A 14,991-nucleotide genomic window follows, 5' to 3' on the forward strand; every position below is an offset into this window, starting at 1 on the left:
AACAGAAGAACCAGTCTTTCTACCGAACAGGCAGGACCTTCTGCTTCAGGGTCCGGTGTTCCACAAGAATCCAGACTCTCTGCACCTATCTGCTTGGATCCTGAACGGCAAACCTTAAGATCCAGAGGCCTGTCAGAAGAGGTCATTACCACTCTCCAGGCAAGCAGAAAGCCGGTGACTTCGGCGATTTACAACAAGATCTGGAAGCGGTATTGTTCCTTTCTGGGAGAAGGTCATGTGGATACTTCAAAGCCAGATATCCCCAAGATCCTCGATTTCCTGCAACTCGGATTTGACAAGGGCCTTCGGCCTAGTACTCTAAAAGTACAGATTGCAGCACTTAGTGTATTTTTTGATACATCACTAGCCTCCCATCCCTGGATAGCAAGGTTTTCCAGGGCCACACAGAGAATGAGGCCACTTGTGAGGAAATCAACTCCTCCTTGGGACCTAAACCTGGTCCTTAACACTTTGTGTAAAACCCCTTTCTTACTGTCAGAAGATATGGACATAGCCAATCTCTCCTTTAAAACCGCCTTCCTAATTGCCATCACATCGGCTAAAAGGCTAGGGGAGATGCAGGCTCTTTCTATCCAGAACCCATATCTTCAAATCTTTGACGACAGAATAGTCTTCAAACATAACCCAGCTTTCCTCCCCAAAGTAGTATCATCTACCAATATAAATCAGGAAATAATCCTTCCTTCTTTCTGCCAACACCCTAAAAACGCAAAAGAAGGGGTCTACCATAACCTTGACGTTAGGGAGACTGTTCTAAAATACCTGGGGGCGACAGAAAGCTGGAGACGGGACACTAACTTATTTATTCAATACGGTGGTCCAAATAGGGGTTGCAAGGCAGCAAAATCAACCATTGCTAGGTGGATTAAAAACATGATTAGCCTAGCATATACAAACCAAGGGAAAGATCCCCCGGATACTCTTAGGGCCCACTCAACACGAGCTATCTCTACATCATGGGCAGAGAAGGGGGGAGCCTCAGCTGAGCAAATCTGTAGGGCGGCGACTTGGACTAGTCTTTCTACCTTTGCTAGACACTATAAAATAGATGTCGTATCAGACCAATTAGCCTTTGGTAGGAAAGTCTTACATGCAGTAGTCCCACCCTAGTTAACATCCTTTGGTATTCTCCAATGGTGCTGTCAGGTGGTGGACTGGAAAACGGTAATTAGTTCTTACCGGTAATTGTATTTCCAGGAATCCACCTGACAGCACTACTAGTTCCCTCCCACTGCAAACTTTTACTACTGACTAATGTGATGTAACATTGGTGTGTAATTGTAAATAAACTCTCTTTTTTGCATCCATCCAGATGTGGTACTTAGAAAATCACTGATGGGTGGAGTGGGGAGGGTCCTTTTAACTTGTGGTTCCTGTCCCACTACGGATAAGAAGGACGTCCTCCAATGGTGCTGTCAGGTGGATTCCTGGAAATACAATTACCGGTAAGAACTAATTACCGTTTTTTGTGTGTACTCACCGTAAAACCCTTTTCTCCGAGCCACTCATTGGGGGACACAGCACCCACCCTGTTAGCCTGTTCGGCTCTTTACCTTTTTTGGTTTTTTACTTTCTTTGACATGTTGTACTCTACTGTTACATGATATATTGTTATTATTCTCCTACTGCTTTTTGCACTGAACTGGGTCTCTGGAAGCCAGCATGAGGGTGTATACTGCAGAGGAGGAGCTAACCTTTTTTGTCTCAGCTTAGTGTCAGCCTCCTAGTGACAGCAGCATAACACCCATGGTCCTGTGTCCCCCAATGAGTGGCTCGGAGAAAAGGATTTTACGGTGAGTACACACAAAAATCCCTATTTTTGCAGATTCATGGCAAAACACCCTATGTGCATGTTTTTGCAGTAATGACAGGATTTAAGCACCATTTGATTGTACTCTGCAAATTTTCTACTTCACCTCATTGGGGGACACAGACCGTGGGTGTATGCTGCTTTCACTAGGAGGCTAACACTAAGTGAAACAAAGAAAGTTAGCTCCTCCCCTGCAGTATACACCCTCCTGATGGCTCTCAGCTAACCAGTTCTTGCTTATTGTCTGTAGGAGGCACATGGGTCTGGTTCAGACCCCAACTTTTTTTTATTTTTTACTTTTCTGTAAATTTTTATTTTTTAATTAACGGAGTGAAGGGGGCGACGGATCCTTTCAAGGTTCCGATCTCCCCCGAATCATCAACTGGCGAGCACGCGGAGTATACCTCCCCGTACCCTCTCCTGCGACGTGGGAAGCCATGCCTGAGCTCACTTCAGGGGCGACGGTTCCTTCGAGTCCAGATCTCCCCACACCAGCAGCAGGCGATCACATGGAGTGTCGCCTCCATGTATCCTCTCCTGGAGCCAGGCCTAATGCCGGACAACTGGCCCTGTCCACCCGGGGGCTGAACTCCGTGGATGTACAGAGGCCCCTCTCTATGGCGTCCGAGCAGCCCCCACTGTCCCACCACTGTGAAAGCGGATGGCACAAGGAGGCGGACAGTTCCTCTCCACCTCCCTATCAAAGGGATGATGGATTGAGGTTTACACCTTTTATCCCTGCACCGTCCATGCTGCACAGAACAGCGCTGAAACCCACATCCGCGGCGGCTCCATGCCGGGACGCTCACCGATGGTGAGTGGATCCATCTGCAGAGGGATATCCACATGCTGACAGGCAGCCTCAGCCACTTCCCTGTGGCCCACCACCCTGAGGTAATGCTCCGGCCGGCTGCAAAAATTTAGCCCCCGGCTTCGGCCGATGTCTAGGCCGCATCCCGGAAGCCGCGCCCGAACTATGGCGCGCTAAGGCGGCTCCGCCCGTTTTTTTGGCGCTTCTCGCCTGGCAGCAACGCTTCTTCTACCGCTGGTGTCGCCCGCTGGCTGCAGAAATTTAGGCCCCGGCTTGGGCCTATTCAACATCGTGTCTGTGTCTCCGCCCCCCCGAATTGGCGCTTCTCGCTCTCTGCGAGATTTTATCAACTCTGCAACTCCCAGTGGCTATCTTGGTCCACCCGGCTGGCTCACACAGGGGCGACTGTTATTGCATTAAAGGGGCACATCGACTCTACATCAGTACCCGGGTAAGGAATTACCTGACATAAAGGCGCATGACCAGTATTCCCTGGTCTTAAAGGCGCAGGACCAGTATTCCCTGGTCTTAAAGGCGCAGGACCAGTATTCCCTGGTCTTAAGGGCACATGATCAATCCGAAATCGGTCACCTAAATGAGCTCAGGAGCCCTCCGCCGCCGACCCCAGCTTATCCCAGAGTACCTAGTTCCCCCTCAGTGGACTTCGTCACTGACCGCAATCCGTGGTTCTCTGACCAAGAGATTGAATCCCTCCGTGTACCCTCTGTGGCTCGGAGTGCTCACAGGACCGATATACATGGTCCCTATCCTACATGGGAGCCGTCGGCTAGCAGGGGCCGCAAGTGTTTTAGAAACGTACAGGCATTTAGAAACATACAGGCATCTAGAAAATGGAAGTTTTCGTTTCCTGATCCTTCAATGATTTGATGACAACAAGGCTCTGAATATGGATCGGATATTGCCTAGGTCCTGGACTTGCTAGAGCTTCAGAGAAGGATACTCTGGTTCTGCTCTAGACTACGCAGTGTCCCTCATAAGGAAACTAAACTCCCTTGTAGATCATTTGCCATTCAGTCCGGATAAGCCATGCCTGGTCTGATTTTTAAGGGCGACGGGTCCTTTAAAGGGCACCGATCTCCCCACACCATCAACAGACGAGCACATGGAGTGTCGCCTCCATGTATCCTCTACTGCATCCAGACCTAATGCCAGACAACCTGCCCTGTCCACCCGGGGACCTGAACTCTGGGGATGTACAGAGGCACCCCTTTTTGGCGTCCGAGCACCTCCCTTTGCATCACCACTGTTTAGCGGATGATGCAAGAAGGCGGATGATTCCTCTCCACTTCCCTGTTAAGAGGATGGTGGATCGAGGGTTCCTAATTTTCTTTTCTGCACCGTCAAAAGAGAGCGACGATGGCAAGAGATGGCTTTTTCTTGACCTGCTGGATGCAACCCCGCATTCTGCCACTTGGCAGACTAACCGGGTAGAATCTCTTGTCCTATACCTACCACTATCCCTGCCCGATGTATCGTCAATTAAAAATACCGCGGCTTTTGGATAGCAAATCTGGTTCGTTGCGGCTTCGGGTTCAGTTCTCTACCCTTCCTTAGCTGCCACATGGGTTGCTTGAGCAATGATCTCCTGGACCGATGCTGGACCTCAAAGTTCTAACAACCTTTGACAAGGTCCTCCTTTTTTGGATGGAGTTCCTCCGCTCAGCCATTACTTCAACAGAAAAAGGTGGAGTTTCTGGCATCCATCGACATTCGGGATTCTTACCCTCACATTCCTATTTTTCCCCTCTACAAAAATCCCTTCGCCTTTCCATTCGCAAACAGCAGTTTCAAGTCACGACCTTGCCCTTAGGCCTGGCTACCGCACTCAGACTGTTCGTAAGGGTCATGGCGGTTGTCATTTTCCTCTGGCACCCTAGTAGCGTGGTTGTCCTGCCCTATTTGGTCGACTTTCTAGCCGATCTTCCAGGACTATGCTGAGTCGTCTATATCACTTGCGATACCCTCTCACCTGGGCTAGCAGCTAAACTTAGACAGGTTTTCCTCATTTCCAGCACAGCAGATCCTTTTTGGGGATGATCTTGCACACTTCCAGAAGGATGGTAATTCTCTCTTGAGTCAAGGTCGTGGCCCTTCAACAGGGAGCTCGCGCACTTGATAACTCATCCCCTCAGTTCATTCGATTCGCTAGGAGGTTTCTGAGGAAAAATGGTGACGACAATGGAAGCAGTTTCCTTCGCTCCGCTCGTTTTCAGCAAGTCAATCAGGCTTTCAAAGGGTAGTCTCTGAGCTCCTTCCTCATCCAGGGCCTTCTCCTGGTCCAATGGTTATTAGTGATTACCAATGCCAGTCTTCTCCTGATCATTGCTCTGGGGATCCGAACGGTACGGCTAATCCTACAGCAGGTCCACTGCCTTCAGGCAGGTCACCCCATCCGACTTCAGTTGGACAATGCCACAGCTGTGCCATACGTCAATCATCTACCAGGTACCCACAGTCAAGCGCCATGGCCGAGGTACCTCACATTTTCTGATGGGCCGAGATCTATCATTCGGTGATCTCGGCAGTACATATCCATGGAGTAGAACACTGGGCGGCAGACATATTCAGCCGTCAGGATTTCTCCTCAACTGAGTGGGAACTTCACCCGGAAGTCTTCCATCAGATCTGCCTTCACTGGAGTACTCCAGATGTAGGTCGGATGGTGTCCAAACTGAACGCCAGTGTACTCAGGTTCATGGTTCGGCCTCGAGATCCAAGAGCCATCGTAGTGCATGCTCTGTTCTTCCATGGTACCAATTTCCATAACCCCTGTTCAGCTACTTTCGAGATCTTTTTGGAAGCAGGAAGGGCCCCAGTGATCCTGGGAGATCCGCACTGACCATGTCAGGATTTCTCGTTTGCGGTACTAGTATTTTTCCATCTTATTACAACAAAACTGCAAATATGGACTTCCTCGCAGGGAGTCTTCACCTGTGGTTCTTCCCGATCGCATACCGTTAGATCTTTGGGACCTTAATGGTCCTGGGGGTCTTACAGTAGACTCCTTTTTTGATCCGGACAGACTTTACTATCAGGGAAGGTTGCTCCCCTTTCTTCTCTGGGATCTTGTCATCCTGATGAGTCTTCAGAGCTTGCCGCTCTGCTCTTTCAGACTGTTTTCCTTATTACCATCAAGGCAAGGTTGTCCTCAGGCCATCCCCTTCCCTTGTTACCAAGGTGGTATTGTATTCCCACTGTTACAGGGGCATCATCCTTTCCTCATCTCTTCTGGCTCCAGTTCACAAAACGGAATGGGTTCTCCATAATCTGGACAAAGTGAGTGCTCCGAGTAGGTACGTATCGAGGACGGCGTCCTTCCGAAGGTTGGTCACTTATTTGGGCTCACTGACTGTAAGAAGAAGGCTTCCTGACGGTCACGGGAAGGGTTCAGCCGTTTCATTGGCCATGTTAGCCTGGTGGATTCGTTTCACCATCCAGGAGTCTACCGTGCTAGAAGTCAGCCTATCTCCCTGTCTGAGGGCTCTAGGCACCAGACGTCGGCAAGCACGGCTGCAAGCTTGCGGATTCGTCCAGTCCGCATGCATTCTTGAAGCACTATAATTCCCACACTTCCACAGATGTGAGTGTGTGTAGGCGGACTCTGCAGGCCGCGGTGGCACACTTGTAAGTAGCGGTTACACAGGGCCTGATCTGATGCTGTCCCCACCCAGGGACTGCTTTGGGACGTCCCACGGTCTGTGTCCCCCAATGAGGCGAAGGAGAAATAGGGATTTTTGTGTACTCACTGTAAAATCCTTTTCTACGAGCCATTCATTTGGGGACACAGCTCCCACCCTATTAGCTTGTGCTTGTTTTATAATTTGACATGCTATACTCTCATACAGTTAGGTCCATATATATATTTGGACAGAGACAACATTTTTCTAATTTTGGTTATAGACATTACCACAATGAATTTTAAACAAAACAATTCAGATGCAGTTGAAGTTCAGACTTTCAGCTTTCATTTGAGGGTATCCACATTAAAATTGGATGAAGGGTTAAGGAGTTTCAGCTCTTGAACATGTGCCACCCTGTTTTTAAAGGGACCAAAAGTAATTGGACAATTGACTCCAAGGCTATTTCATGGACAGGTGTGGGCAATCCCTTCGTTATGTCATTCTCAATTAAGCAGATAAAAGGACTGGAGTTGATTTGAGTTGTGGTGCTTGCATTTGGGAGGTTTTGCTGTGAAGTAAACATGCAGTCAAAGGAGTTCTCCATGCAGGTGAAACAACCCATCCTTAAGCTGCGAAAACAGAAAAAACCCATCCGAGAAATTGCTACAATAATAGGAGTGGCAAAATCTACAGTTTGGTGCATCCTGAGAAAGAAAGCAAGCACTGGTGAACTCATCAATGCAAAAAGACTGGCGCCCCCACGGAAGACAACAGTGGTGGATGATCGCAGAATAATCTCCATGGTGAAGAGAAACCCCTTCAAAACAGCCAACCAAGTGAACAACACTCTCCAGGAGGTAGTCGTATCAATATCCAAATCTACTATAAAGAGAAGACTGCATGAAAGTAAATGCAGACGGTTCACTGCATGGTGCAAGCCACTCATAAGCATCAAGAATAAAAAGGCTAGACTGGACTTTGCTAAAGAACATCTAAAAAAGCCAGCACAGTTCTGGAAGAACATTCTTTGGACAGATGAAACCAAGATCAACCTCTACCAGAATGATGGAAAGAGAAAAGTATGGCGAAGGCTTGGTACAGCTCATGATCCAAAGCATACCACATCATCTATAAAACGGAGGCAGTGTGATGGCTTGGGCATGCATGGCTGCCAGTGGCACTGGGTCACTAGTGTTTATTGATGATGTGACACAGGACAGAAGCAGCCGAATGAATTCTGAGGTATTCAGAGACATACTGTGTGCTCAGATCCAGCCAAATGCAGCAAAACTGATTGGTCGTCGTTTCATACTACAGATGGACAATGACCCAAAACATAAAGCCAAAGCAACCCAGGAGTTTATTAAGGCAAAGAAGTGGCATATTCTTGAATGGCCAAGTCAGTCACCTGATCTCAACCCAATTGAGCATGCATTTCACTTGTTAAAGACAGAACTTCAGACAGAAAGGCCCACAAACAAACAGCAACTGAAAACCACCGCAGTGAAGGCCTGGCAGGGCATCAAAAAGGAGGAAACACAGCATCTGCCTGAAGTCTTGAACTCATAGACATCACCAGTCATTGCCAACAAAGGGTTTTCAACCAAGTACTAAAAATGAACATTTTATTTAAAATTTAATCTGTCCAATTACTTTTGGTCCCTTTAAAAACAGGGTGGCACATGTAAAGGAGCTGAAACTCCTAAACCCGTCATCCAATTTAATGTGGATACCCCCAAATGAAATTTGAAAGTCTGAACTTCAACTGCATCTGAATGGTTTTGTTTAAAATTCATTGTGGTAATGTCTATAACTAAAATTAGAAAAATTTTGTCTCTGTCCAAATATATATGGACCTAACTGTATATAATATGACATGCTATACGCTCATATGTTATTGATCTCCTACTGCTTTTGCACCGAACTGGTTAGCTGAGAGCCAGCAGGAGGGTGTATACTGCAGAGGAGGAGCTAACTTTCTTTGTTTCACTTGGTGTCAGCCTCCTAGTGGCAGCAGCATACACCCACTGTCTGTGTCCCCCAATGAATGGCTCAGAGAAAAGGATTTTACGGTGAGTACACAAAAATCCCTATTTTTTTTATTTTTTATATTTATTTATAACCGTTTACAAACAAGATAAGAATCAGTAACATACATAGCATATAAAGAAGAAGAGCATAACAATATCCAGAAAGTGTAGCTTGAAAGATTCAAAAGAAGACGGGGTTATAAAGTATAACAATCAGTCAATCAGTCCCGACCCCAACCCCCCCAGGCACGTCTGAAACCCTGCAGGTTTAATTAGGTAAGCCTAATAGGTGTGTTACCAGATATAAGCTCTCTCATATACCAATCGGTGAATTGAAAGCAACCATGTAGTGCTTGACAAACTGATAGTGTCTGCAGATCAATAAAGGAGGACCATGTGAGGAAAAAAATTACCGTATGACTCTCTTTATGAAGTATGGACTCCATCCAATCCATTTTAAACAAATATGTTACCTTCTAAGAAATTAGATTTAGTGAAGGGGTTGCGTCCTGTGCCCATAGATGCAGAATACTCTTGCGGGTAGCCTCTGCCCAAATAGTTAAAACACGTCGTTGCTGAGCAGAGAGTCCGAGTAGTTGATCCCGTGGGAAAATATTAAATAACGCCCATTCCGGAGATAATGTAAAGCGAATGCTGAAGGTGTTAGTGAGATGGCGAAGAAGCATATCCCAAGCCTCCTGTATCTTCGGACAATCCCAGAGACAATGAAAGATATCCGCTGGAGAATGTAAACATTTGGGACAAGAGGGATTAGCCGATAGAGACATCCTAGATTTGACCTCTGGGGAAATGTAAGCCCTATGGCAAATCATGAGGGCCATAGTTGAGTAGCTGTCATATGGCAATAAAGAGTTTAAACGTAGAGTGGCCTTCAAAAGATCAGTCAGTCTATAATTAGATAGTTGTGATACCCATCTGCCTGGGCCTGGTGAAGAATCTGACCATGAAATAGAAGGTTTGATTGATTTATAGAGAAGACTTGGCGAATAAACTCCTGCACGAGCGCCAAGGGAGATCAGATGGAGAGTACAAGTTCTGACACTGTCTGGTATGCCTCAGAAGACTGAGTCAACGTAATGCTTAATCTGAGTAGCAATGAAAATATTACCCACTAAGATTGGATATTTGGAGAAAATACCCTCCAGAGAAAGAGGACATTGAGTAGTCGTCAGAAGATCGCAGACCAGTCTGCACCCTCTCTCCCCCAGCACTTGGTAAATTGGAGGTGGTCTGCCTTGTAAATATAAAGGGTTACCTTGAAAGGGAAGGAAAACTGAGGTATAAGGGTCTAGTCCGCTGATCCTTCTAGCATGATGCCATGCCAATACCACGGACCATAGCAGAGGATTATCCCTGATTGCAGCGGGAACTCTATTTTGTTGTAAATGGAGTAAGACTGATAGCTCCAGACATTGCTTCATCTAATGGGGTGTTGGTAAATTTAGTATGGGCCCAAATCCAATCAAGAGAATGTCTGAAAATGGCTGCAACTCTATACAATCTTAAATTTGGAAAATTGAGGCCCCCAAAGATTTAGTCTGTTGCAATTTAAAAATACTGATCCTAGATCTGCCCCTCGAACCCCATATATATTGTCGAAAAATCTTATAAGTTGATCATCAGCTTTAGATAGTACTCTGCACATTTACCCTTCCAAGTGATATGTTGGATGCAGGAAAAATGCCCAAATGTAATAGCTAGACGACTGGGTCAGAGCATATCCAAAATGGTTGGTCTTGTGGATGATTCCCAGGATTCAATGGTTAGTACATGCCAAGAGTGGTAAAAGAAGGACAACAGATGAATTCGCAACAGGATTATGGCTGCCCAAGCCTCATTGATATGCAGCTTGACTAAAAAAAAGATAGTGAACTTGGCACTGAGTTTTATCCTTTTAAACTATTGTCACTAGAATTGGCGAGAATCCATTCCAATATCTTATTCCATGGGACGTGACCGTGAACGATGGCTGCTGGACAGGAGAGGGAGTAAGGCCTCTTACCTGGCGGCATCCATGATACCACTTTTGATTAGTCTCCCTGGCACATGTAACATCGCACTAAACTTGCTAATCAAAAGGAGAGTCTTGTACTCCCGTCCAGCAGCCACAGTCCACTATTGTGGTCAATGGTATGGCACATGCGAATAAATGTGCACCAACTCTAATTACCATCAAGTATTACATACGTGAATACATTTACCTATTTGTGGCTATTAGTTACCAACATTTTGTATATCCGAGAAGATAAAGCCCTAAATGAAAACCGTGTAAGAGTCGAGAATAGCCTAAACTTCTGAGCACTTTGTGGTTTGATAGACTTTCTCTCTTGAATATAGACTTTATTCAAATTGGAAACTTAATTGTACAAACTTCTTTACTGATGCAGGATGTACCATCCCCAGTGAAATACTTTGTAACTCGGTGGTCTAAAGACCCTTGGGCACAGATGGCGTACAGTTTTGTGAAGACTGGTGGCAGTGGTGAAGCCTATGACATACTAGCTGAAGATATTCAAGGAAAAATATTTTTTGCAGGCGAGGTAAGGAAACCAAACAAATATTAAAAATGAATGCTTCTGATTATTCTTTGAAATTTTTAGCCTTTCGAAGTTTGTCAAGAACTTGTAACCTGGAAAGACCACGTCACATAAAACCACTCTGAATGGTTTTAAGCTTTTGCAACAACAAATAACCAGTGAAAATGTTACTTTGAGAATATTTAAGTTTTTATAAACTTACATGCTTGCAGGTATACACCATTTGGTGTCTAAACCACACCACTCTTCAGTCAGTGCTCTGCAGCTCTTAGACACACAGAAGAGTGGTGTGTATGTTTGACAACTGCCGCTTCAAGACTGCTAACATGCAGCAGCAATTGTATCCTGTATACAAATCTCCAAAACAAGGAATAAGAAAAGTGTATGTGAAATATTCCATCTTTTCCTGTAGTATGTTGACTTCATGTGACCGCATCTTCCACTGGATGTAGACTTTAACGAGGGTTGTCCTATTGGGGCATATTTGAGGGACCCTCATAGCTTTAGACTGCCCTCTGGGAGCTCGAACCAAAAGCCACTCTCTTTAAATAACTTAATGAAATACTGAAATGAAGTGGCCTCTCCCCTGCAATACCATCTGATTTCCAAGGATTATAGAGGTTGGCTTAAAAAGGATCATCTTCCTGGGAATACCATTTAAAACAAAAGTTAATAAAGGCAACAAGAAAAAGTGAATAAAAATAAATAAATTTGGCAAAAATATATATTTTTAATTGTCTCCATATTTTCAAACATCTGGTGTTTTTTGTCATTTTACAGGCCACAAATCGACATTTTCCACAGACTGTCACAGGAGCCTATTTGAGTGGGGTGCGAGAAGCAAGCAAAATTGCAGCTTTTTAGATCAAACGTCACTTTTTTCTTTATCCATTTTTATATGGCTTTCAGGGAAAAAATGTTTGATCTATCTATATATTTTAGAGCAATTGCATTATCATACGTGGCCGTAAGGCTCTTTGATAACACTACATTATTTCAGTACATTTGACAGATGTACAAACATACTCGTCAAAACTGCCAAAAGGACACATTTTCTGTACCTATGGCTAGAAGAACTATAAGCATGCTAGACCGACTGCAAGGTGAACATAGCCCTAATCCTATAATGGCTGAATATTGGACATTTTGGATTGTATGTTAGTTGTTTTGAATAACTGTTCTAAGACTTCTCTTAGTGGCACACTTAAACAAAAACTCAAAGGTTACGCCTAAGATGTTGTGTTTTTGTTCTTTTGTTGTATATTTTAAGGGGTAGCACACTAGCTGAAAGATTTAACTGGCCTTTTAGGTACTATGGTAGCCTGTATAAGAGAATATTACTTCCATCTTTTATACACCCCATAGCAGGTAATGAACATATCCTATGAAGACCAAATTTTGAAACGTAGGCTTTATAAGTTCAAGCCGCCAGATGTTGCATACCCTTTTAATGTCTTGTAATTTATTATTGTAGTATCCATATAATTTAAGATGACCACTTTCATAAGTGTAAATTGTTTTTTGGTGACAGTAATGTATATTTTGTAAATAAAACTTTTTCATTTTTTTTCACATTTATACATTTTTTGTATTGATGTATAAAAACAGTTTGTGGGTCCTAAATTCATATTTCTGTAGATCATATGCAACAAAATAAATGCAACAAAATAAAAGCAACATGTTACCATTTTAAGAGTTAGTCTAGTTTATTAGACGTCAGCATGAAATAACCCCTTAACGACCGGAGGAATTTTCGTTTTTGCTCCCCTTTTTCCCAGAGCCTTACCTTTTTTTTTTTTTTTCGATCAAAATGGCCATGCGAGGGCTTGTTCTTTGTTGTACTTTTGAACGACACCATTGGTTTTAACATATTGTGTACTGGAAAACTAGAGAAAAAAAATTCCAGTTGCTGTGAAATTGCAAAAAAGTGCAATTTCTCCTTCGCCTCATTGGGGGACACAGACATGGGTGTTATGCTGCTGCCACCAGGAGGCTGACACTAAGTTAACACAAAAAAGCTAGCTCCTCCTCTGCAGTATACACCCCCGTGCTGGCTCCAGGAGAACCAGTTCTTGCTTAGTGTCCGTAGGAGGCACATGGGTCTGCTATTCAGACCGAAAGCTCTTTATTATTTTAATTTTACCTTTTTAACCAATTTTAAATTTTTTTCCAAGTGGAATGAAAGGGCGACAGATCCTTTCAAGGTTCCAATCTCCCCGAAACATCAACAGGTGAGCACGGGGAGTGTCGCTCCCCGTATCATCTCCTGTGATGTGGGATGCCAAGCCTCGGCTAATTTTATTGGGGGCGACAGGTCACTTCAAGGGCACCGATCTCCCAGCACCCTTAACGGACGAGCACATGGAGTGTCGCCTCCATGTATCCTCTTCCACAGCCAGGCCTAATGTTGGACATTCAGCCCTGTCCCATCCTAGGGGACTTAACCCCTTGAATGTACAGTGGCCCCTTCTTTGCCTCCGAGCAGCCCCCACTGCACCACCACTGTTAAAGCGGATGGTACAAGGAGGCGCACAGTCCCTCTCCACCTCCCTATTAAAGGGACGGTAGATTGAGGGTTACTCCTTTATCCCTGCACCGTCCAAGACCAGCAGCAGCGGCAGGAGGGCCTGCTAATATTGCTGGCTTACCTGCCACCCGGCAGCTTCTCTGGGTAAGTGCCGGGGCTGGAGGGCTCCATACAGGCGGTCTGGGGCGGCGCTGGAAAAGGGGGCCCATCCTGGCAGCGGGGATGGGCATTACGGCCCCTTCCTGTATCGGCGCCTCAAATTGTCCCCGGCTTTGGCCCTTTACTAGGCTGCAACCCCAATCCCCGCCCACGCGATGACACACTGCGGAGGCTCCGCCCACCTTTTGTGGTGCTTCTCGCACAGAACAAGAAGCGTCTCTGATATTCTCAGCAGCCATCTTCCTCCCCCAACGACCGCCTCAGGACACAGACTGCCATCAGGATCCTGGCAGCAGGTGTTCCCAGTGCAGGGGCTACGCAGCTAGAGAGCCACGCAGGAGGAGCCGGGGGACTCAGATTTGGGTAAGGGAGCGCTGCTATATACATCCTCCCTGCTGTAACCCTTTTCAGGAGTAACTCTTTTCAGCAGTCTCTATTATCATAGGGCCACATAGAAGGGTACATCATGTCCCAGCCTAAGGCATCTAAAAAGTCTAACAAGACTATGGCAATCTTTTTTACTTCATGCTCCTCCTGCCAGTCTGCGTTTCCTAAGGCTCAGCATTCGTCGCTCTGCAATGCCTGTGACCTCAACTGTGCTCAGGAGCCCTCCGCCGTCAGAGTCCAGTGTACCTAGCCCCTCTGAGTGGGCTTTGTCACTGTCTCAATCCATGGCTTCCCCGGCCAAAGCGATTGAATCCCTCCGTGATCTTTTGGGGGGACCGGAGCGTTCACAGGACTGATGTAGATGGATCCTCCCCAAGGCGGGATCAGTCGGTGAACAGCGGCCGAAAGCACTCTAGAAGCCTACAGGCGCCTAGAAAACTGATCTTTAGCACGTTTCCTGTGTAGACACGTGTCTTTTCGCCTGAAAGCTCCGTTTCTCGCTCTCCCTCTGCAGAGGTCAGTAGCTAACGCGAATCTGAGTTTGAATCTGATGGTTCCTTAGATCCGGATTCGCCAGATTTTCAGAAAACTGTGGATTCGCTGATTGAGGCTGTCAACCATAGTTTAAGGGTTGAGGAAGATTTCCGGCTCTGCTCCGGATCAAACCGTGTCCTTTAAGAGGACTAAACGCTCTCATAAGGCATTTGCTAGTCACCCTGAGTTTCGGGCCATAGTTAATCGACCGGATAAACGCTTCACAGGACCTCTTGAAGCAAAGTATACTTTCTCAACTGATCTGAAGAAAGATTGGGCTGAATCTCCGGTAGTAGATCCCCCAGTATCCCGCCTAGCATCCAAAACCCTTCTTTCTGTGCCGGATGGCTCATCCATCAAAAATCCCACGGACCGTCCGAAAGAAAATTTGACTTTGAGGCCTCAGGTTCCGCTCTCAGCTACCCATGCTGTGGCGAAGGATAGATAAAGTCTATAGTCCTCTGGTTGGAGACCTTAGCTAATTCACTTCGGAGCAGTAATCTTCCTCCAGAG

At 45.8% G+C, this 14,991-nt stretch overlaps 1 protein-coding gene across 1 annotated transcript in view; it reads left to right on the forward strand.

Moving 5' to 3' along the window:
• Nucleotides 1-12,562, forward strand: part of KDM1B (lysine demethylase 1B) — a 93,403-nt gene extending 80,841 nt beyond the window's left edge. The window contains exons 19-20 of the mRNA XM_077269950.1: nt 10,722-10,874; nt 11,652-12,562. Of these exons, the coding sequence (XP_077126065.1) occupies nt 10,722-10,874; nt 11,652-11,735 (237 nt within the window). The 3' untranslated portion in view covers nt 11,736-12,562. The remainder of the gene's footprint in view (nt 1-10,721; nt 10,875-11,651) is intronic.
• The last annotated feature ends 2,429 nt before the right edge of the window (nt 12,563-14,991 follow it).

The sequence above is a fragment of the Ranitomeya variabilis genome, chromosome 6 (genome assembly GCF_051348905.1).
Source record: "Ranitomeya variabilis isolate aRanVar5 chromosome 6, aRanVar5.hap1, whole genome shotgun sequence".
Classification (NCBI taxonomy): Eukaryota; Metazoa; Chordata; class Amphibia; order Anura; family Dendrobatidae; genus Ranitomeya; species Ranitomeya variabilis.